General features: G+C 32.3%; 5 protein-coding genes across 6 annotated transcripts; all 5 read right to left on the bottom strand.

Annotated features, from left to right (window-relative positions):
• Window positions 1–1,702: 1,702 nt before the first annotated feature.
• LOC114173396 (chalcone synthase 17-like) lies at window positions 1,703–3,257 on the bottom strand. Its single transcript, XM_028057763.1, has 2 exons — window positions 2,940–3,257; window positions 1,703–2,836 (listed from the first exon to the last, which is right to left on the bottom strand). The coding sequence occupies exons 1-2, from the start codon at window positions 3,115–3,117 to the stop codon at window positions 1,845–1,847; spliced, it is 1,170 nt and encodes a 389-aa protein (XP_027913564.1). The 5' UTR covers window positions 3,118–3,257; the 3' UTR covers window positions 1,703–1,844.
• A 2,449-nt stretch (window positions 3,258–5,706) lies between these two features.
• Window positions 5,707–7,160, bottom strand: LOC114173400 (chalcone synthase 17-like). Its single transcript, XM_028057768.1, has 2 exons — window positions 6,893–7,160; window positions 5,707–6,791 (listed from the first exon to the last, which is right to left on the bottom strand). The coding sequence occupies exons 1-2, from the start codon at window positions 7,068–7,070 to the stop codon at window positions 5,800–5,802; spliced, it is 1,170 nt and encodes a 389-aa protein (XP_027913569.1). The 5' UTR covers window positions 7,071–7,160; the 3' UTR covers window positions 5,707–5,799.
• A 1,687-nt stretch (window positions 7,161–8,847) lies between these two features.
• On the bottom strand, window positions 8,848–10,388 carry LOC114173398 (chalcone synthase 17-like). The gene is made up of 2 exons (XM_028057765.1): window positions 10,035–10,388; window positions 8,848–9,938 (listed from the first exon to the last, which is right to left on the bottom strand). The coding sequence occupies exons 1-2, from the start codon at window positions 10,210–10,212 to the stop codon at window positions 8,947–8,949; spliced, it is 1,170 nt and encodes a 389-aa protein (XP_027913566.1). The 5' UTR covers window positions 10,213–10,388; the 3' UTR covers window positions 8,848–8,946.
• Window positions 10,389–13,076: 2,688 nt separating this feature from the next.
• Window positions 13,077–14,545, bottom strand: LOC114173395 (chalcone synthase 17-like). Its single transcript, XM_028057762.1, has 2 exons — window positions 14,261–14,545; window positions 13,077–14,158 (listed from the first exon to the last, which is right to left on the bottom strand). Exons 1-2 carry the CDS (start codon window positions 14,436–14,438, stop codon window positions 13,167–13,169), a joined length of 1,170 nt encoding a protein of 389 aa, XP_027913563.1. The 5' UTR covers window positions 14,439–14,545; the 3' UTR covers window positions 13,077–13,166.
• Window positions 14,546–16,672: 2,127 nt separating this feature from the next.
• On the bottom strand, window positions 16,673–22,809 carry LOC114173840 (ERAD-associated E3 ubiquitin-protein ligase HRD1B). 2 transcript variants are annotated; one of them, XM_028058488.1, is made up of 8 exons: window positions 22,670–22,809; window positions 21,854–22,393; window positions 21,376–21,552; window positions 20,920–21,069; window positions 20,631–20,839; window positions 20,001–20,145; window positions 17,591–17,861; window positions 16,673–17,235 (listed from the first exon to the last, which is right to left on the bottom strand). In XM_028058488.1, exons 2-8 carry the CDS (start codon window positions 22,381–22,383, stop codon window positions 17,080–17,082), a joined length of 1,638 nt encoding a protein of 545 aa, XP_027914289.1. In that variant the 5' UTR covers window positions 22,384–22,393; window positions 22,670–22,809; the 3' UTR covers window positions 16,673–17,079. The 2 variants fall into 2 exon arrangements, with proteins under 2 accessions (XP_027914289.1, XP_027914290.1); XM_028058489.1 differs by having other exon boundaries at window positions 21,854–22,427; window positions 22,670–22,765.
• Window positions 22,810–23,492: the final 683 nt, after the last annotated feature.

Raw genomic sequence — 23,492 nt, forward strand, 5'->3', positions numbered from 1 at the left:
TATATATATATATATATATATATATATATATATATATATATATATTTTGTAATAGATATTTTTATTCTAGGAATATAATTTATAAAATTTTAATAAATTTATGATTTTTTAATATTCAAAGTTTTAGAACTGAAATAAAGTATGAATTTAGTCATTAAAAACTTGTGATTTTTTCTATTATAGACTCATATCACTCCTCAGATTTTGTTGTATTATTTTGTCTTCAAAAAATGTCATTTTCAATATTTTGTGTTATTTCTTATCCTGTTTATTATACTTATGACTTTATCTTTATATACAATATATTCAAAACTATATAAATAAATTATTATTATTATTATTTAGTCAGCAGACCTTTATTTTTTGTATGCAGAAATGTCCATATTATTGAATCCATAACAAGCTTAAGTTGCTGAAACAAATTACAAAGAACATCAAACTGCAAAAAATTAATTAGGAATAAATGTCAACATTTCTATCAAAGATACATGGGTTATGTAAAGAAAGGACCCTTCTAAACTCAATTTTATTTTATGAAATAAAATTCCAAAACATAAATAGAAAGAGAGGGAGCAAATATAAGAGAAATAGAAACACAAATAAAATCACATTCACATATCCTTTATTTAACTTCTGACTTTTTAATTTACCTTTATATGATTACAATTCCTCAATGTTTTAGCTTATAGATTATTTAAGGTGATCCTATCAATTAAATAAAATATGATCACTTGGTAATAAGTTCAATATATTAAACTTTCATTTTATTTCATCGGTCAATACTTATATGATTTACTTGTAAAAATTGTTTGTCATTGTATAATTGTTTTTGATAAAATTGTAAAGTTTTTCATATGAACAAAATTCTAAATCCTTCCTTAACACATACTTACATAAGTATCTTGTACACTTGATATTCCATGAATTGTCATATCATGTCTTAAAATTTAATAGTATTTTTTTATTTTTTCTTCTTCTTTCTATTATTCAATGTGCAATAACAACATAAAGATTCAATAAATATTATAATTGTTTGAGAAGAAAATTACTTTTTTTTTGAAGTCGGTATCTTTTAAATCATACAATTATTTAAGAAATTTGATGTACATAAACTAAACATATATTAGATATATAAATCCATTTAACCAAGCTAGCCTACCAACAAAGTTTAAACATTTAGAAGGAAATTGTTTTAAAGAGAAAAAAAAATCTCAAAAGCCGGATAGATTCTTCTTAAAATTAAGTATTAAATTAGCTTTCTTCTCCCCAATTGTCAATAAGAGAAAAAAATTAATTAATTTTAATACCATACTTCAAGAATATCATGGTATGGATTTGATGAAATTGAAATATTGATGACCTTCAATTGTTTTAATTGCTCCCAGTTTGTATCCAAAATGCCCTCCATAGAACGGGGAAGGTGAACTAATGAGCTTCACAATGATAAATAAGAGAAAAAAAAATCCATTCATTTTATTTCTAAAAAATACAAGTATTACTCAAGGTTATCAATCACATGTGTATAGATTTGAACAATAGAATTTTGTAACTAAAATAAACAGATTATATTTGTAAGTTAGTCATATGAAATAAAATAGTCATTTTGACACTACCGTGAATAAATCATCTCACCAGTTACTGCTCACATCTTTTTGGACAAAGTTACAAACTTTTTTAGTCTAGCAGACAATAACACAAGTACTTTTGGAATCAATAAAAGTCCAAATACTTTTTCATTATTTTCAACATTATAAATACAATTATTGATTTGATAAAAAAAGTTAAATGTAAAATCTCGTACAAGCCAAGTACTCTAACAAGGAAACAATAATGTTGGGAGGATGTTATATGGCAACACTGTGAAGAACAACAGTTTCAATGGTAAGTCCAGGTCCAAAACCAAACAAGACACCCCATTCAAGTCCTTCACCTGTGGTTTTGAGTCCATTTTCAACAGATTTCCTCCTCATTTCATCCAAGATGAAAAGCACACATGCACTTGACATATTTCCATAATCACTCAAAACATCTCTGGTGGCCTTCATCTTTTCAGGTTTTAGACCCAACTTTTGCTCAACTTGGTCAAGAATTGCAGGCCCACCAGGATGTGCAATCCAGAAGATGGAGTTGTAATCAGAGATGTTCAATGGATTAAAGGCCTCAGAAAGTGCCTTCCCAATGTTCTTCGAAACAATCCCAGGAACATCCTTAAGGAGGTGAAAAGTGAGTCCAACTTCACGAAGATGCCCATCAATGGCACCTTCACTGTCTGGAGCAATGGTCTGTGCAGTCCAAACAAGTTCAAACAATGGCTTTTCAATCTGTGGAATTGGGTCAGAACCAACAATCATTGCAGCTGCTCCATCTCCAAACAGTGCTTGACCCACAAGACTGTCTAAGTGGGTGTCACTTGGGCCACGAAAGGTGACTGCAGTGATCTCAGAACACACGACAAGCACACGGGCACCCTTGTTGTTCTCAGCCAAATCCTTGGCCAATCGAAGAACCGTGCCTCCAGCAAAGCATCCCTGTTGGTACATCATGTACCTCTTAACATAGGGGCGAAGTCCAAGGAGTTTGGTAAGCTGGTAATCAGCACCAGGCATGTCGACACCACTGGTGGTGCAAAAGATCAAGTGTGTAATTTTTGACTTTGGCTGCCCCCATTCCTTTATGGCCTTCACTGCAGCCTCTTTTCCTAACCTTGGTACTTCTACCACTACTATGTCTTGTCTCGCATCCAAAGAAGGTGCCATGTAAGCACACATGCTTGGATTCTCCTTTAGGATCTCCTCCGTCACGTGCATGTATCGCTTCTTGATCATAGACTTGTCGCCTGAAACATCATAAACAAATTATTAGCTTGATTCAACAAAAGTCATCATCAAACATAACGTGAAAGTGAAATGGCTATACATATATTAGATTCAACAACTTACACATGCGTTGAAACTTCTCCTTGAGATCAGTCATGTGCTCGCTGTTCGTGATTCTGAAGTAGTAGTCAGGATAAGTGCTCTGATCAACACAATTCGGTGGAGTTGCAGTTCCGATTGCAAGGATGGTTGCTGGGCCTTCTGCCCTTTGAGCCTGGCGGATCTCTGACACACTCACCATCTTCCTTTCCTTTGATGTATAGAACTAAAGTCACAACACTCCGATTCTATTGATGGATGGATAGAACTCACCAAGTCACAGTACTTTAATGGTAGAGTGGCTTTCTGCTTTGTCGCTGAACTTGTGTGTTTGAAGATGGTGGAGTTAGCCTTTTATATGTATGAATGGGTGCATTGGACATGGGTAGGTGAGTAGCACGTGTATCACCATTTTCCATCTTACGTTGTAGTCTACCATGTTATATTTTTGACGTACGAGTTTGGTGGCATATTTTAGAAGACTGTCTCTACCTTTGTTTTTGAATTGACTAATCAATACTTGGTGATACTTTGTCACGTGCGTGGAACTTGGTTGTGGATTGGAGATATATGAATTATTCTTCTACTACCATAATTGACTACACATGATGTGGGTTGACTTGTTTTAATACAGGGTTAATTTATAATTTATAGTAATTTTGGTAAGTGATTTAATATACATATATAGCAGTAGGTTTATAAATTGTATGAGATGTTAAATAGCTTCAATAATTTCTTTTTTATAGTTTTCAGTATCACGCTTAAAAGGATTTGTAATAGGGTGTTTGAATTTTACTGTTTTGAGAAATAAAATGAAAGAAATTTTTGAATTAAAAACTATTCCTAAATAAAAAATAAACACAGTTTTTGTAAGGTAGTACTTTTGTAAGGTTAATTATAAACGGTGGTAGCGGAGATAGGTAGGTTTGCATGTGATACTATTTTGAAAACAAATAAAAGAAATATCTACTTAACAATTTTAAAGAATAATACTTTAATTGTTTTTACTTTACCTTTTAGTTTAAACTTTTAATAATATTATTATATTAGTAAAGTGGGCTGTGAATGGGATATTTTTAGTGGGTTTAAAATTATTATTTTCTGTTATATGAACGGCCATTATGCAATGCAAATTAAATAAAAGATCACTAATTATTTGGTATTATTTTATTCTATATTTTCTACTTGGTTAGTCAAGCAACACTAGGTTCCATGAACCCATGAGAGAATGTGTCCACTCAATATTTAAAATTAAAATGAAAGTGAAGTAGTTCATTCTTCCATGGTCAACCTAATGGAGCTACCTACCCGTTTTAGTTTGCTTGGTGTTCTTCTATTTTTACAATAAGTATATAAGATAACATTCTTTCAATGCATACTTTTTTTTTTATTAAAGAGAATATTTTTGTATATGTTTGTTGATGTTATTGGAGTATAAGAGTATCGATATCTTATTTGAAAACAAGTAAAATAATTTAATTCTATAACAAGAAATTATGATTTTTGACTAAATATATAATATTAAATTAAATTAGTTATTTTATAATTAATCATCTTTATATCTTAATTTGTATATTTTTTCTTAACACTAAATTAAAATTTTTATTAAAATTCATTAATTATTAAGCTTTCACTTAAATAATTAATGATTAATTGAAATTATTATTACTATTATAAGGATTAAATATGTTTTTGGTCCCTTAATTTTCAGACAATTTTAGAATTAGTTCATTAGAAAACTTTGAACCATTTAGTCCTTCATCTCTCGAAGTGAGTGGATTTAGTCATTTTATTCAAATTTTATTGAATTTAGTTGATGAATGACTAAATCCACGTATTTTGAAAGATGTAACTAAATTGATCCAAAGTTTCGAAATAAACTAATTTTAAAATTTATCAAAAATTAGGAACAAAAAACACATTTAAACCTTATTATAATTAACATATCATCTAATCTAGTATAATATTTCCCGGTCAAAGTCGTCCATGCATTTTATTCCGTGTAAATTGAAACTGAAGTAATATTCAATTGAAGCGATTTTGTTTATATTAAGTCGTGTTTTATAAACACCACTTATCTAATTTTGTATTTTTTTTTTAAATTTATCCATTATGATAATTTCTATATAAAATTGCTCTAAACTGATAAAAATAAAACGTGTTTCCCGATTAATGAATAGATAAAGAAAATACATACATTTTTCTCTCTCTCATGTATAATGATAAAATGTTGATCCATCATGTATTAAAAGTATTTTAAAAGTATCGTTCGCTTTAAAATATGTGTTCAGTTATGATTTTATTTTTAAAATATGTCTTAAGGATGAAAGTAGAAAAAATATTTAAACGTCTTTAAATCATAACTTTTAAACTATGCCAGATTATTAGATATAGTAATAACAATTTTATTTCTTCTAAAAACAAGCATCAACTTATTATTAGTTGTGTTTTGAACATTATAATTTTTTTAATTAATATAAATAAATTGCAAGTTAAGAACATGAAATAAAATATAGTCCGTATACTCCGATAAATAGATAAAACCTTCATCAGTTAATGTTCATATTTTGTTCAATTGCAAATATTTTTATAACACACAAGTACCGAAATCCTATATTTATTAAGTTGAGGTAATAACAATAAAATAAAAAAATTATCTTTTTCAATTTTAAAATATATTAAAAGTACATTTTCCCGTATTTTAAAAAAGTCATGTTTAAAGCGAAAAAGAAAAAGGAAAAAAAACCAAAATTTTATTATTTCAGCATTATAAATACAATTATTGATCTGATAAAAAAAATAGAATTATTGATATGATAAAAAAATTAAAAGTAAAATCTCATACAAGTAAAGTATACGAGAAAGTAATAGATCTGGGATGATGTTATATTGCAATGCTGTGAAGAACAACGGTTTCGATGGTAAGTCCAGGTCCAAAACCAAACAAGACACCCCATTCAAGTCCTTCACCTGTGGATTTGAGTCCATTCTCTACTGATTTCCTCCTCATCTCATCCAATATGAAAAGCACACATGCACTTGACATGTTTCCATAGTCACTAAGCACATCTCTAGTGGCCTTCATCTTTTCAGGTTTGAGACCCAACTTTTGCTCAACTTGGTCAAGAATTGCAGGCCCGCCAGGGTGTGCAATCCAAAAGATGGAGTTGTAATCAGAGATGTTCAATGGATCGAAGGCCTCAGAAAGTGCCTTCCCAATGTTCTTTGAAACAATCCCAGGAACATCCTTAAGGAGGTGAAAGGTGAGTCCAACTTCACGAAGGTGGCCATCAATGGCACCTTCACTATCTGGAGCAATGGTCTGTGCAGTCCAAACAAGCTCAAACAATGGCTTCTCAATCTGTGGAATTGGGTCAGAACCAACAATGACTGCAGCTGCTCCATCGCCAAATAGTGCCTGTCCCACAAGACTGTCTAGGTGAGTTTCACTTGGGCCACGGAAGGTGACTGCAGTGATCTCAGAACACACGACAAGCACACGGGCGCCCTTGTTGTTCTCTACCAAATCCTTGGCCAATCGAAGAACCGTACCTCCTGCAAAGCACCCCTGTTGGTACATCATATACCTCTTGACATATGGGCGAAGTCCTAGGAGTTTGGTGAGCTGGTAATCAGCACCAGGCATGTCCACGCCACTTGTAGTGCAAAAGATCAAGTGTGTAATCTTTGACTTTGGCTGCCCCCACTCCTTAATAGCCTTCACTGCAGCCTCTTTCCCTAGCCTTGGTACCTCTACAACGACTATGTCTTGCCTCGCATCTAAAGAAGGTGCCATGTAAGCACACATGTTGGGGTTCTCCTTCAGGATCTCCTCCGTCACATGCATGTATCTTTTCTTGATCATAGACTTGTCGCCTGAAAATCGTAAACCAATTATTAGCTTAATTCAACAACATACATCATCAAACATGATGTGAAAGTGAAATGACTATACATATATTGATTCAATAACTTACACATGCGTTGAAACTTCTCCTTGAGATCGGTCATGTGCTCACTGTTCGTGATTCTGAAATAGTAGTCAGGATAAGTGCTCTGATCAACACAGTTTGCCGGAGTTGCAGTTCCAATGGCAAGGATGGTTGCTGGGCCTTCTGCCCTCTGAGCTTGACGGATCTCTGAGACACTCACCATCTTTGTTTCTTTGATAGATAGAAGTAATGAAGTGGCAGATGATGTTGCTGATAACTCAGGTTGCTGAAGTTGTGTGTTTGAAGACGTGAGAGGAGTTAGGTTTTTATATGCATGGAAGGGTGGATAGGAAGTGGGTAGGTGGACATCTCCAAAGCCATCTTACTTTGCAAACATATTGATCAGTTTGGCGGCTGGTGTGAGAAGACCGTCTCTGCCACCATATAACTTCTTGGTTCATTCACTTTTAAGTTTACCAACCAATAATCAATTATTGCTGATATATAAAATATAGTTATTGTATCAGCTCAACGTGTTTTTAACTTTTTGTCTGTTTCTGACGTTTGAGTCAACCTTGGTACGTACCTCAGGAAGAAAAAGAAAAACATTTTGTGGCCACTAATACTGTAACTTAAATTTCTTGAATGGTCAAGGTTGAGGAGCTATACCTACCCATTTTCTACCAAGAAAGCATTTAATTGTAGTTTGCTTCATCATCTTTTATTTATTATATTTATTTTAGATGACATTCTTTAACATATTTGTTGATTTTAGTGGATAATAAGAGTATCACAGTGCATTTTATTTAAATGAATTAGAAACGTGCTTTAAAAAAAAAAAATAGATAGGGAAAAAAGTTCACGTGATATATATACCAGTAACAGATACGTGGATAACTATTTTAATTACCTCCTTACTTGTTAAGGAGTAGTATCCAACTATTGCATATACTCATTATCCATTATTTATAATTTTTTTTGGATATGTTTTTTTTTTCCTAAAAATATAAAGTGACCAAATTAAAATTATCGATGAAAAAAATATTATTGTTTAGACATTAAAGTTAATTTTAAAGAAGTTATTTTTTTAGGACTTATATTCTCAGGGTGTAATTTATTTATTTTTTTTTCTAAAAAAGAAATTTGTTTGAACTAATATTTTATCATATAATTTTATTTAGTCATTATATTTTAAGATCAAAGTTTATTTAAGCTTATATTTTAATTATTATTAAATTTTATAAGTTCTATATGAAGTCTTTTTTTAATAAAATTGTCCTGGTTGGAGTAATAAAACATTTAGGGTGTGTTTGGTTATGTTTTGAAAATTAATTCTGTGGTTGAATCGATTCATGGGATGGAAAAACAACAATTAATTGCTTCTTTTTTAACGTGATTTTTTGACATTTAAATCAATTTATGTGTAATCATAAGTCTAAAAGAGCGAATATCTAATTGCAAATACATGTTGAATAATTTACATTTCTATAAGTAAGTCTCTAATAACATTTCTGTTCAATGACTCTGTCCACACTTGTGTACTTGTAATAATAACTGTGAAAATAAATCTTTCATACAAGTTTTTAAGAGTGAGTTATTCATGTGTGTGTCAATCACACTCTTATGATTTCTATCTCCATTTTCTCATAGAGTAATGATATCTTGACATTTTTATTATATTTATTTTATTTTTCGGTTTAAAATTTTAGTAGGTGTTATTAAATATTATTATAGAGAGTTGTAAAGTGGGAGTATATTTTTTAAAAAGTGTCACACTGTTATTTTTCTTTCTTATATTATTTTGTTATGTTGTGTATGTATTTTTTTTATCCCTTTTCATTTTTACTTTTACTTTGAAGATATATTAAAAATGCATTTTACAAAGTTATAAAGTCATGTACAAAGTAAAGTGAAACATAATAAAAGAACACAATATTTGGAACGTACACAATCGATTTTAAAATCACTAAGAATGCAAATCACTTTTCTTATTATTCATATAAGAGAAACTTCAATATTATATATATAATTATTCTTTAAAATCTGAAAAAGAATTAAACAAAATCATACAAGTAATAAGAAAATGTTACATGATAATTTTATATCTCCACGCTATGGAGAACAACGGTCTCAATGGTAAGTCCTGGTCCAAAGCCAAACAAGACACCCCATTCAAGTCCTTCACCTGTGGTTTTGAGTTTATTTTCAGTTGATTTCCTCCTCATTTCATCCAAAATGAAAAGCACACATGCACTTGACATGTTCCCATAGTCACTAAGCACATCTCTAGTGGCCTTCATCTTTTCAGGTTTGAGACCCAACTTTTGCTCAACTTGATCAAGAATTGCAGGTCCACCAGGGTGTGCAATCCAGAAGATGGAGTTGTAATCAGAGATGTTCAATGGATCGAAGGCCTCGGAAAGTGCCTTCCCAATGTTCTTTGAGACAATCCCAGGAACATCCTTAAGGAGGTGAAAAGTGAGTCCAACTTCACGAAGGTGGCCATCAATGGCACCTTCACTGTCTGGAGCAATGGTCTGTGCAGTCCAAACAAGCTCAAACAATGGCTTCTCAATTTGTGGAATTGGGTCAGAACCAACAATGACTGCAGCTGCTCCATCTCCAAACAGTGCTTGACCCACAAGACTGTCTAGGTGAGTTTCACTTGGGCCACGGAAGGTGACTGCAGTGATCTCAGAACACACGACAAGCACACGGGCACCCTTATTGTTCTCGGCTAAATCCTTGGCCAATCGAAGAACTGTGCCTCCGGCAAAGCACCCCTGTTGGTACATCATGTACCTCTTGACATAGGGGCGAAGTCCGAGGAGTTTGGTGAGCTGGTAATCAGCACCAGGCATGTCGACACCACTAGTGGTGCAAAAAATCAAGTGTGTAATCTTTGACTTTGGCTGTCCCCACTCCTTTATGGCCTTCACTGCAGCATCTTTCCCTAGCTTTGGTACCTCTACCACAACTATATCTTGCCTCGCATCCAAAGAAGGTGTCATGTAAGCACACATGTTGGGATTCTCCTTGAGGATCTCCTCCGTCACGTGCATGTATCGCTTCTTGATCATCGACTTGTCGCCTGGAACATCGTAAACGAATTATTAGCTTGATTCAACAACAAACATCATGTGAATATGAAATGACTAAATAAATGTATTGGTTTATAAAAACTTACACATGCGCTGAAACTTCTCCTTAAGATCGGTCATATGCTCGCTATTTGTGATCCTGAAATAGTAGTCAGGATAGGTGCTCTGATCAACACAGTTGGATGGAGTTGCAGTTCCGATGGCAAGGATGGTTGCTGGACCTTCTGCTCTTTGAGCCTGGCGAATCTCCGATACACTCACCATAATTTTTTTTCTTTGATACAACTAATGAAGTGGTCGGTGATGCTATTGGGACACAAGTCACAACACTATATGCTTGTTTGGTTTGGTTGATGGACAGATAGAACTCACTAAGTCACAACACTCTACGGGTAGAGGTCTTTGTTCTTGGTTGCTGAAGTTGTGTGTTTGAAGATGGTGGACGAGTTATACTTTTATAGGCATGCAAAAGGGTAGGTGAGTATCACGTGCATTTGCAAGCCATTTATCAGTTAATACTTTGCCATATTTTCTGTTTCTCTACCTTATTAAATTATTCTATCACAACGTTTATTTCAAACATTTTGTGTGTTTCTAACGTTTCAGTCAACCTTGGTAGGTAGCCTCCGAAAATATTGCATCAACGGCCACAGCCAAATCAAACTGAAATCTACGGGTAGAGTTGCTCCACGTCATTGGGTTTGACTAAAAAGTTTCTGTTTCGCACACCAGTTTCATTCATTTTATCCGTAATCCCAAAATAAATATGACAACTGGATTTTTTAACTTAAATTTCAAAGAGAGAATATGATTATTGAACGGTCAAGGTTTCTTTCTTTTTATATATATATTAGCATTGAACGGTCAAGGTCGTGGAGCTACTTACTCATTTTTCTACTTGTACATCCATGATAACATTATAAATTATATAAATAAATTATTATTTTTATTAAACACTTATTAAAGGTTTTACGTTAACTCTTCTCATGTTTACATAATAAGATAGTCATATATAAATTAATTAAAAAGTGAAGTTAAAATAAATATGTAATTTAAAGTATTATATAATCATTTCACACTAATTCAATATATTTGCTTTCTCCACCGATTAATGCTCATATTTATTCATTTTTTAATATTTATTAATTCTTATACAATTTTTTTTACAAAATTATAATTTTTTCATATTTTTAGTCAGAATTGCAAATCTTCTCGTGACACGCAAGTATCTACTTCATTGTATTATTTTATCTAGAAATATTTTTTCTTGTGGATTTTGAATTTGGAATTCATGGCAATACATTGTGTACATGTTAAGCTTGGCATCATGGTCATGTTATTAGATTTATAATCGAGCTTCCTTATACTTTGTTGAGATATTTTAAGAAATCCATAATATTATTCTTATTCATTATTATTACATATTTATTAAGTTTTAATTTTATATATTTTATTTATAAAATATCTGATAAAATTTCATAAATTATATATGTAATAAAAAAGTTTAAATGAGAAATATTTTATTCTTTTTTATTTTTAAGAATTTAAATGTTGTAAATTGAGGATAAATTGTGTAAATTTGTTCTTGATATATAAACGAAATGCAATCTAGGGCCAATGATTCCACTTCACATTACATAATCAATAACTTATAAAATGGTCTATGTCTATGGATGTCAAAAATATCCGTATCTACGGGTATTTGTGGATAAAACCCGTAATGGGTAGAAAACAGATATTAAAAATGGATACTCGCTACCCGTGGTTATGGGTATTTTTTATACCTGCATGTTAACGGGCGGATACGAGTATCATAGTATCCGTACTCATGGATACCCGTACTCGCTAAACTTTAATTCACAAAACTACCCTTATATATATATATATATATATATATATATATATATATATATATATATATATTAGTACAAAATATTCTTACCTAATTTTTTCTCAGGAATCAATCAGAGAAGGTGGACTTGTTCTTATTGATTAAAGCACTAATTAAAGAATTTTCATTGTGTTGAACGTTATTTTATATTTATATTTTTATGATTATTTGGACTTGTATGGACTTGAGTTTGTTTGAACTTTATTTAAAATTTATGACAATGATGTATTTTATTTTATTTTATTTGAATTTATGATTAAATATTTATTTTTTAAATAATTTTGTAAATACCCGCGGGTATCCGTGGATACCCGCGGATATGAAAAAAATAGACGGGTACCCACATAACGGATACCCGACAGATATGGATACAGGTACGGGGCAAATATTTATTCAGCGGGTAGGGTACGGGGGAGTTACTACCCGTACCCTATCCGCCCCGTTGACATCCCTATCTATGTCCACTACTTATTCCACTTCACATATATAATCAACAACTTCTAAATTTGATGACTATATTTTATTTCATGTTATTAACTTACAAATACAATTTGTTTATTTTAATTCCAGGATTTTATTGTTCAACATTACTTGAGTTTTCAAACACACCTGAAGTGTAAGCTTTTACAATACTTATAATTTTAGAAAAAATAAGATGTATATGTTTTTTTTTTTCTTATTTATCATTAAAAATCTTATGACAGGGAGAATCAGAAAGTTTGAATGTAAAATATATTTCACCAACGATTTTAGGATAATATTCTTTCAGGTATAATAACCAATTAACTTTTTTATTTTTCTTACAGGAGATTGGGTTGAAGAGATAGCTTAATTATTGAACTTAGAGAAGAATTTCACCAATCATTCAAATGTGTATAATCCCTTAAAACAATCTCTTAATAATTATCTAATATTTTCCTTTGCATTAATTTGGTTAAATAGGTGGATGATTTAAAAGAAAATATACTTTCAGAAAAGGTTAATGTAAAAAACTATTATAGTGTATTATATGTATCTTCTTCAAATTACAAGTATGGTTTACAACTGTGTTCAGAAATCAAAGATACGTATCAAAAATACAACTTTGTATTTAAAATAAATAAATTGTATATGTAAGTCAAGAATATGATATAAAATATAGTCATTTGAAATTAATAGATATGATATTTCTACGTACACAATTAATTTTAGAATCACTGTATAAAAGTGCAAAATAATTTTCTTAAAAGGTTTATAATTGTATATTAGTATCACGAATACAATTATTCTTTAAAATTTGATGAAAAAAAAAATCATACAAAAGTAATAAGGAAATGATAGAATGATCTTATATCTCCACGCTATGGAGAACAACGGTCTCAATGGTAAGTCCTGGTCCAAAGCCAAACAAGACACCCCATTCAAGTCCTTCACCTGTGGTTTTGAGTTTATTTTCAGTTGATTTCCTCCTCATTTCATCCAAAATGAAAAGCACACATGCACTTGACATGTTCCCATAGTTACTAAGCACATCTCTAGTGGCCTTCATCTTTTCAGGTTTGAGACCCAACTTTTGCTCAACTTGGTCAAGAATTGCAGGTCCACCAGGGTGTGCAATCCAGAAGATGGAGTTGTAATCAGAGATGTTCAATGGATCGAAGGCCTCGGAAAGTGCCTTCCCAATGTTCTTTGAGACAATCCCAGGAACATCCTTAAGGAGGTGAAAAGTGAGTCCAACTTCACGAAGGTGGCCATCAATGGCACCTTCACTGTCTGGAGCAATGGTCTGTGCAGTCCAAACAAGCTCAAACAATGGCTTCTCAATTTGTGGAATTGGGTCAGAACCAACAATGACTGCAGCTGCTCCATCTCCAAACAGTGCTTGACCCACAAGACTATCTAGGTGAGTTTCACTTGGGCCACGGAAGGTGACTGCAGTGATCTCAGAACACACGACAAGCACACGGGCTCCCTTATTGTTCTCAGCTAAATCCTTGGCCAATCGAAGAACCGTGCCTCCTGCAAAGCACCCTTGTTGGTACATCATGTACCTCTTGACATAGGGGCGAAGTCCGAGGAGTTTGGTGAGCTGGTAATCAGCACCAGGCATGTCGACGCCACTGGTGGTGCAAAAGATCAAGTGTGTAATCTTTGACTTTGGTTGTCCCCATTCCTTTATGGCCTTCACTGCAGCATCTTTCCCTAACTTTGGTACCTCTACCACTACTATGTCTTGCCTCGCATCCAAAGAAGGTGCCATGTAAGCACACATGTTGGGATTCTCCTTCAGGACCTCCTCTGTCACGTGCATGTATCTCTTCTTGATCATCGACTTGTCGCCTGGAACATCATAAACCAAATATTAGCTTGATTCAACAATAGACATTATGAAACATCATGTGAAAGTGAAAAGAGTATACATATATTGATTCAAGAACTTACACATGCGTTGGAACTTCTCCTTGAGATCGGTCATGTGCTCACTATTTGTAATTCTAAAGTAATAGTCGGGATAGGTGCTCTGATCAACACAGTTCGGTGGAGTAGCAGTTCCAATTGCAAGGATGGTTGCAGGCCCCTCTGCCCTTTGAGCTTGACGGATCTCCGACACACTCACCATCTTCCTTTCCTTTGATATATGGAACTAACAATAGAAGTGGCAGATGATGTTGCTGATAACTCAGGTTGCTGAAGTTGTGTGTTTGAAGACGTGAGAGGAGTTAGGTTTTTATATGTATGCAAGGGTGGATAGGAAGTGGGTAGGTGAAAATATCACGTGCATCATCTTACCTTGCCACGAGGTAGCGGAGGAAGATATTGGAGCAATGGTGTTGTTAGGTTTCATTTGAAGTAATTATATGAAAAGATCACTAATTATTGGTATTATTCAAATCTATTTTTCTACTTTGTTACTTCCTTTGTCGTGGTCAAGCAGCATTAAGTTCTATGAACCAAGAATAGAATGTGTCTGCTAAATTATTTTAAATTAAAATTTCAAAGTGATTACTTCATTCTTGCACGGTCAACCTAATGGAGCCACCTACCCATTTTCTACCAAATAAGCATTTTTAAAATATATATGCACATTTTGTACACTTCGTGGACGTTACCTGAGTAGAAGAATATTTCCATGAATAGCCTAAGAAAACTTCAGAGTAGAAAGAATAAAATAATAATAATAATAATAATAATAATAATAATAAGTGTTGATAAAGTGTTTGGTATACTTACTCACTTAGAATTTTATAATATGATAATATTTTTTCATAGAAAAAACGGATTCACTTGTGTTTCTCGTGTCTCTGAGACTCAGAAGCACGAAGAACTGAGATGAAGTTATATGGTGGCTGATCAACTAACTTACAGAGAACATTTGGGATTAATTATATTATGTTAGGTATCAATAGGAAACCTTTTTCTTTTTTGCAATTTTTTAAGATTTATGTTAAAATGTTTAAAACATACTTAAAAATTAAGATTATTAAATAAATCCTGTTGCAAACTAATTTGTAATAAGGATAACAACGAACTCAGACTGACATTTTAACAAACACAAACAAGTTCATTTCCTTTCCTCGTGATACCTAAGCTATAGATAACAAAAACATGTGTTTGAACAAATTATAGAATAATTTCTATAATTTGTTATAGAACAAATTATAAAACAAAAAATAAGGGAAGGTAAATTACTAGCTTGCTTCTTCTTCTTTTTGTTAGGGTTTATAATATAGAATAGTTTCTCCACCCTAAATTAAAATATTATAATTTACGTTTTTAATTTGAAAACATAAATGCATTTTTTTTAAAATATATGTATAGTAAAATGAACTAATTTTGATTTTGGTTTATATGAAAAGAAAGAGATACACAACAAAAAGATAATGTACAAAGTAGAATAGAAAAACAATGGAAAATTAAAGTACGTAATTCCCATATTTTTCAATCATTTTTGAAAACTTGATGTCTTCACTGCAGTCAGAATTGGCATATATGTTCTACAGAAGAATAAATGATTGCAAAAAGCTTATTTATATCATATATTTTTTAAAAAGAAGTTTGAACACTTGCTGAAATCATGGCCCTGTTGAGATTAACATGTACAGCTTGGTTACTTTAATTTTATACATAATTATATAATAACATAGAAAACTAAATATAATAACCTAATAATTATTTTACTCGTCCATCTTAAAATAATTTTATACATAGAAAACTAAATATAATAACCTAACAATTATTTTACTCGTCTATTTTAAAATAATTTAATTTTTATATATTAAATTATCAATGATAATGATATAAGATTATCAATAAATAGTTTAAACTATCAATTATTTGTTGTAAATTTAGAGAAAAAGTTGAATCTACAATCTCTTTCACCCATAAAGTCGTGTGATTTTTTTATTATTAAATTTTACAATTATCCAATATAAATAAAAAGACATTTAAATAAAATAAAAAATCAGACCAGAATTCCTTAAGTTTTAAGTTCAACCTTCATATAGTTAGAAGAGAAAATCACTAAAAGTGATCAGTGTCTCAAGTTCTTTAACGAAGGTTTGTACATCAATAAATCAATAAATATTTTAACATGACCAATAAAACAGACTAAACATGTAATGAACAACCAAAAACAAATTATCTAACCTGTTTTTACTCGTAATCCTGAAGCCCTATCACTTATTTTAACTAGTGTGAAAAGGATCGGAAGTTTGAATCGACTCCATTAACAAAATCTGACAACTAACTTTTATCGATAAAAAAATGTCTAGAGTAACAAATATTGTGCCATTAAGGATGTACTTTTCTAACTAATCATACCCTTACCCACATACTAGTAATACACATTTGATATCCGAGTTTCAATCATTGCCTGAAATTGTAATGCTCTAGAAACATTTATTTTGATTTCTAAAACAAGTCTCTCTTCTGGAATAAATCCCTACTTTAATAGGAAAACAATATACCTCACATTGATGAGACACCCCCACTTTAAAGGGGAAACAATATGCCTCAATAAATCCAAACTTTCTGATCAAAAGATGTTTGTTTAAGGCTAATATAAGCGTACAATCCACAAAACAAGAAAAAAAAAAAGCCAAAATAAATCATTTTTAAGGGCACTAAGCATTTACAAGATTAGTATATCACCAATAGCAGATTTCACATTAGAGCAATGCTGTGATTTCTATGTTCTCTTCTTCCTATATCTACATTTGACAGTCTCTCCTCCTGGCATCAACCAGAAATAAACAGCCAACTTACGCTTTTCCATCTTGAATCTCCTCAGTATAAGCATGACCAGATTCAGATGAGGAAATGACACTCTTGCCTCTGCTATCTGATGAAGATGTGCCCTCATCTACACTACTATCAGACCTTGTCTTCTGCAGAATCTCGAGCTGATTTTGCAGAATCTGTGGGGTGACGGGGGGATTTGTGTTAATTTAAATAATGAAAACATAATCTTTCATGAAACAATTTAATTACACGGTGATCGGAACCATGAACTGACCACATTGATGCAGTCAAACTATCTATATGCATTCATTCGTTACTCTCGGTGCTTACAAGAGCCTAATTTTTGTGAAAGTTATTTAAAACAATAGTATCAGTAAATCTTGGTGGAGCAGAATCTAGTATGCATGCGGGACAAAGGACTATTCATTTGGTGCTCATCATAACTGTCAAAGGTGACCTTTCATATTTAGGTAAACCCAAGATGACATACCACTTACTGTGCTGGTAAAGAGAAAAGAGAACACATCATACCTGAATCTGGAATTGAAGGAGTTTTCTATGAGCTTCCAGATGAGAGCTTGGGATATTTGGATCATTTTCAAACCCTTTTCCATAATTCACAAGGGCTGCATATGGTTGGGAAGGTAGAAATTGGAAGTGTTGCATTGGAGGATAAGATTCATTTGTTGGTCCACAAGCGGTAAGAAACCGACTTTGTGTTTGTTCGCGGGAAGTCTGCCCTCCACTACTGTCTGTATTAGTAGATTCAGTCACCGGAGGATGGAGAGTGTACCCAGGAGAACTGTCAGTTTAAGAAGAGGTTTATCAAATTAAACATTTTTAGACTAGTTCAATATTATCAATTTTTAATGAGATGACAAAATTGGTACTTTGTCTTGTTAATCAGTCATCTTATAGCAAACGAATGAGGAACAATAATCAGTGAAAAATGTGATACGACAAACTTCACAAAGGACAATATGATTATTAACAAATCAGATCTGGAAATACAATTTCTATACCAGTGAAGCACTATATTCAAACTCATTTAGACAATAATTGTACAGATCACACTTCTATATCAAAGCATAAAATCAATTTTAAGAGTTTATATTTTCCAAAATCAGACCAATATTCAATTGGATTCACGCACAAACCAAGCTATTAAAAGCATGATTGACTATCATTCTTGAAATATTTTTGTTTTCAAGACTGTGGGTGACTGTTTTTTATCCAATTATTTGGTAAACATGTTCTCCATAGTCTGTTCTTTAGAGCATAAAATTGAAAACTCGTCTTAGTTATTTTTGTTTTCTTGTTTTCTTCAACTGATTTTCACGAATTCTCTACTCTCACTTCAAACTAGTCACTTTGGAAATAACATGGCAATTTTGAAAGAAATCAGAATTCATATTCCACACTCAAACCGTAGCTTTGTCAAAGCAGAACAAAGTGGTCCATGTCCCAGTCTCTCATTCAACGAATAGCAAAATAGCAACCATTTTTCCCCTACTATAGGGGTCAATTAAATGATAAAAAGCGGCACCGTTATCATGCCATGTCAAACTAACAATTCAGAGCAGTCATTTTGGCCAATTCAAGGAATGGCTTAACCAAAATATTTCAGGCTTTAAAACCCCGCATTCCTTCTAAGTGGAATTAATTCACCTTACAACTTAATATACAATTTTTAGTCCCTAAAAGTGATAATTGGTTTTCATGAGATGTTTTGAAGTGTGGCAAAATCAAACCAACTAAAAAAATGGAATTGGCTTTCATTAGTATGGAGGAGGAGAATGCAAAACATTGGTTAAATTCTTATGTTAAAAAACTAAAGAATTGAATTGGGAAAGGTTTCGAAAATAAAGTTTAGAAAAGTATAAAAAAATTAATGGAACATAAGAAGTACATCCACTTGGATGAAAAAAAAAGATTGGTTATTAAATTTTAAAAAACTGTACGAAAAGTAACACGCAACTCCCCAAATATTTTTTTCATTGATGTCCACTTATTTGCCCTATCTTGTTTGGCCTGTTTTTTTTTTTTCTTCAAGCCAATCATGTAGTGTAAGCAATAAGGGTTGGTTTTTGTAACTTATAATTAAATTAAATTTATTGTACATATGATGTAAATCCCATTGCATAAAAAAATATTGATTAGTAAATTTTTAAAAAATTTAAAAGAAGTAATACAAAGTTCCCCACTTAAAAGAATTAATAAAATTAAATTATACGATTTGTTAATGATAGGACAATATGTTAGAAGTGGGCTTTAAGCCTAACTCAACCCCACAAAACCGACTTGTAAGGTGAGGTTTGCACCTCACTTATATACTATGAAATTGCCTTATGTAGGACTTCCAACACACCCCCTCACGCCGAGATATATACATCTCGTGCGTGGGACTAGAAATTAATGGGTGATCCGTTAGCGGCCTGATATCAGGTGAAATAGAATGTCCAAGAAAGTTCGCTAGGATAGACTTTAATTTGACTCTGATACCAATGTTAGAAATGTATAAGCCATGAGAGAAAGAAGAAAGGATGCATACAAAAAAACGCACAAGAAAAGTTCGGGTAAAAACCAACTCAAGAGAGTTTGCTTCGCGAATTTATTAGAACTCTTTTGTTCAATATATAGAGTACCATCACTATATCAAACAAGTTTTGAAGATTATATTCAATATTTTGAGGCATCAGAGGCGGAAGCCTCGTAGCAACCAATAGGATAGTTTTTGAGTATTGTGTAACACTCAATATAGGTTGAAATTAAGATTTGGGAGTCCCACATCTTATTTGATGAACCCCACCCATAACTTGGTAGTTCCGAAAATTTTAGAGTTTTAGAGTGTTGCTAGAACCCCTCATAACATTAATAACGAAAAAAAAAATACACAGCACAAATGACTTATTGCCTAATTGTCCAAGCAGAAATGACATACCATACAAAAGAATTTGCAGAAGGGTACACATAAGACTTCTCATATATGGAAGCAGCAGCAGCAGCAGCTTGGAGTCTGGCTTGATGTCGACTCAAATTATCCGTAGCCTCATTTTGAGCAGCGCTTTCTCCGCCTGCCCCAGTTCCTGTTCAAGGTGAAAATAAACAATATTAAATAATACACAAACACACATGCAGAGTCACAATGTTTACAATTACATGTGTTGCTATGCTTATTTAACTTTACAGATATTACACTCAAAATATTTTAAGAGAAAATATATATACATACATATATATATATATATATATATATATATAAATAAATAAATAATAGGATCTTTATGAGCTTCATACGAAACATTAAAAGATTAATGAGGAAGTCTTCACAGGTGAATAAAAAATAAATTACACATTACAAAAGTAAACGGTAAAATTAAAATGATTGTAAAAACTACGTTGGAGGGTGCAGATAGAAAAAGTGTCAATTAGTCAGAATCATGCTTCCAACTCTAGTTGTCCATTTTGGGTTCCAAACACACTGTACCTCTGGAAATAAGATCAGTTCACTTCTGACATCAAGTACATAACTAAAATGTTTAACAATAGTGAGTGATTATCATATAATTACCTTGCCGTTGACCATCGGCCTGTGATCCTTGCGGCCCTACAGCTCCAGTTGTTCCATTTTCTGGTGGTACAACCAAGGCTCTGCAGGTGGGGCACGTATGCTGCCGCTCCAGCCATGATCGGAGACAATGAACATGAAAGAGATGTCCGCATATAAGTTTCTTGGCTGTAGTCATCTCTTCACGGCAGATAATGCAGGTTGCATCACTTCTGCATATCCATTTAAGTTATTATATTCAATATGCATGAATATTAAATTAATAAGAGAAATGTCACAAGTTATAACTCACGCATTAAGCTCTTCAGGTGTTGCATCTGGAAATCGATCATTCATATTTGAAGTGATTTTACGATAACGTATGTAATCTGCAACACGGACTTTGAAGTTCCTAAACGTCTCATACAGCTCCCGTATAAGGTGCAAGGGAATACCATAGTTTCTAATAGATCAACTATAAGTTAGTACAGGAGAAAATATAACCAGTGGATGTTAATTGGATAATCTAACCAAAATAGCATGACCAGGAAAAGCAAATAAATCAAATGTATACATGTTAATGAAATATAGAAACTATTAGTATCATTGTCAATTATGATTGAATCTGTTTCTAAGTGCAGTCCAACGGCTAAATGCACGTGTAAATGAGAGTCATACAAATACACATACTGTGACTAATGACTTGTGTAGTGCATGCATACGAAGACTGCTATAAATAAATGTATAAAAGAGTTGATTTATCACTTACACAAAGATTACAAGAAAGAAGCACATATACATAGACAAGTGAAGCAAGTCCCTAATGAGTTCCAGGTAAAAAGTGAAGACTGGTTTCTTTTCCCATTGTCCCTCCATAAGCATGTCACTAACATAGAAAATATATTTTACAAAAATTGACACGGTGGTGGTTGCCAGTATCATGTACCTGAGATAGAAACAAATATTCTGTCAGATAAACACCTAAATTTTCATCATTTAAACGAATTATATATGTGGCCTCTCACCAATCATTAGTTATCTTTGTCAAACAAGAAATTTGATTATTGAGAATTAAACCAAAATGTGAAATTCATATATCAACACGGACTAAATGGATTTACGCATGATTGAATCAAATCGAAGTCAAACAGAAAAGTTAAATAAACAGCATTCTGAAATTCATGACATATCTTATCGAAAAACTAAAAGTTCAGCTGCAGTACTCGAAAAGGAAGAAGAAAGCTTACTCGAAACAAAAGAATAGTGAAACCGAGGCCTGCCAAGTTTCTATCAAATGCTTCAATGAACTGTATAAGAAAAGGCTATCTAAGAGAAGAAGGAACCCCATAAAAGATACAATTCGGACATGTGACAACATGGGCACTGAAGGAGTGGTCTCGATGTACTCGACTCTCTTCTGAGCCAACCAATGCAAAGCCTTGATCAACAACAATGCCGTAACCATCGCAAGAAATGTTACAGAGAAGTCTTGCCTAAAAATGGTGATTGCAAAGAGGATTTCCATGACTTCCCTCCACGATTGCTCGTTTAACCTCTCAACCTCCGCCTCACGGAGGGAACCCAAGAAAATCTTCTTGGTTAATTGCCACAGAATACACATAAAGACCAGACCCATGTTGAGAAGAAGCACCAAACTGATCTTGGAAGTTGAGAGATACACCATTGCCGGATAAAACTGACCCCTACTGTTAAATGCATGATATATAATAGCCAGAGTTGCAATGAAACTGAGACCAGCGTATGTTTTCAGCTTCATGATTTCTTCTCTGCATAAAGCCAATGTAATGATTGAATCAACATCTGAAAACCCAAGTTATCAATTGCCCGTGTAATTAATTTAATCTGCCCTAGATATAATGCATTTGGGATGAAACAGAAGAATCAAACAAGAAAGCTATAACGATTAAGAAAGGGCATGTTGAAAATGAAACCCCAATCCAAGATAAGCCCTAACTTGGAATCAGATCCAAGAAACTATACAAAATTGGATGAAAAAGTAAAAGAAAACACGAAATGGAATCGCAGAAGAAGAAAGAAGGTACCGGTTGGAATGGAAGGGTCTGAATTGGAAGGGGAAAAACAATCCTCGGTTCCTTCTTCTAAGTTCTTCCTTTTCGCTCTTGGACAGAACTTCTAATATTTTGTTTTAATATCAAATATTAAATAAAAATTCACGAGCAATGTAGACACAAAATGATGTAACGCTATCCAATCATATTTTGCCATCTGTACTTCTTGAAGATTTTAATTTTTTAATTACATCTAGTGCTTTTTATCCTTTGTTAAAGATTAGATTTATTTTAGAGCTTGCATTAAACAACTTTATTCATTTATTTCAAAACCATCATTTTTTCTCTTTATAAAAAATATAATTTCAATGTTAACGTCCATCATATTTTTCAAATCTTAGAATCAATAATTTTGACCTTTAAAATAAAATAGTAACAATAAATAGCATAAATTTTAAAAACTAATATTTTAAAAGACATTGTACCTAACATATTATATATTGTCGGGATTAAATATAAAAAATAATGATTCTTATTTAAAAAAATATATATCAATTTACTGTGAAAAAAACCAAAATATATTTATTTTACGTAAACTCAAGACATATTTAAATCTGCAATACACTTGTTTTTTTTTTTCGAACATAAGGCAAAATTGGTAAATAGACTAGTTTGTTACCAGGTATTTTTTTAATGACTTATTTTAGCATTATACATATTTTTGTAAGAAAAAAAACTTAATTTTATTTTAAATAAAAAATAGAATAGTTATTTTTAAATAACTTTTGAACAAATTTACAAACTAGAAAGCCTACTCAATTATAATAATAACAATATAAGAAGTAAAATATAGTAA

Source organism: Vigna unguiculata, chromosome 2, assembly GCF_004118075.2.
Source record: "Vigna unguiculata cultivar IT97K-499-35 chromosome 2, ASM411807v1, whole genome shotgun sequence".
NCBI lineage: Eukaryota > Viridiplantae > Streptophyta > Magnoliopsida > Fabales > Fabaceae > Vigna > Vigna unguiculata.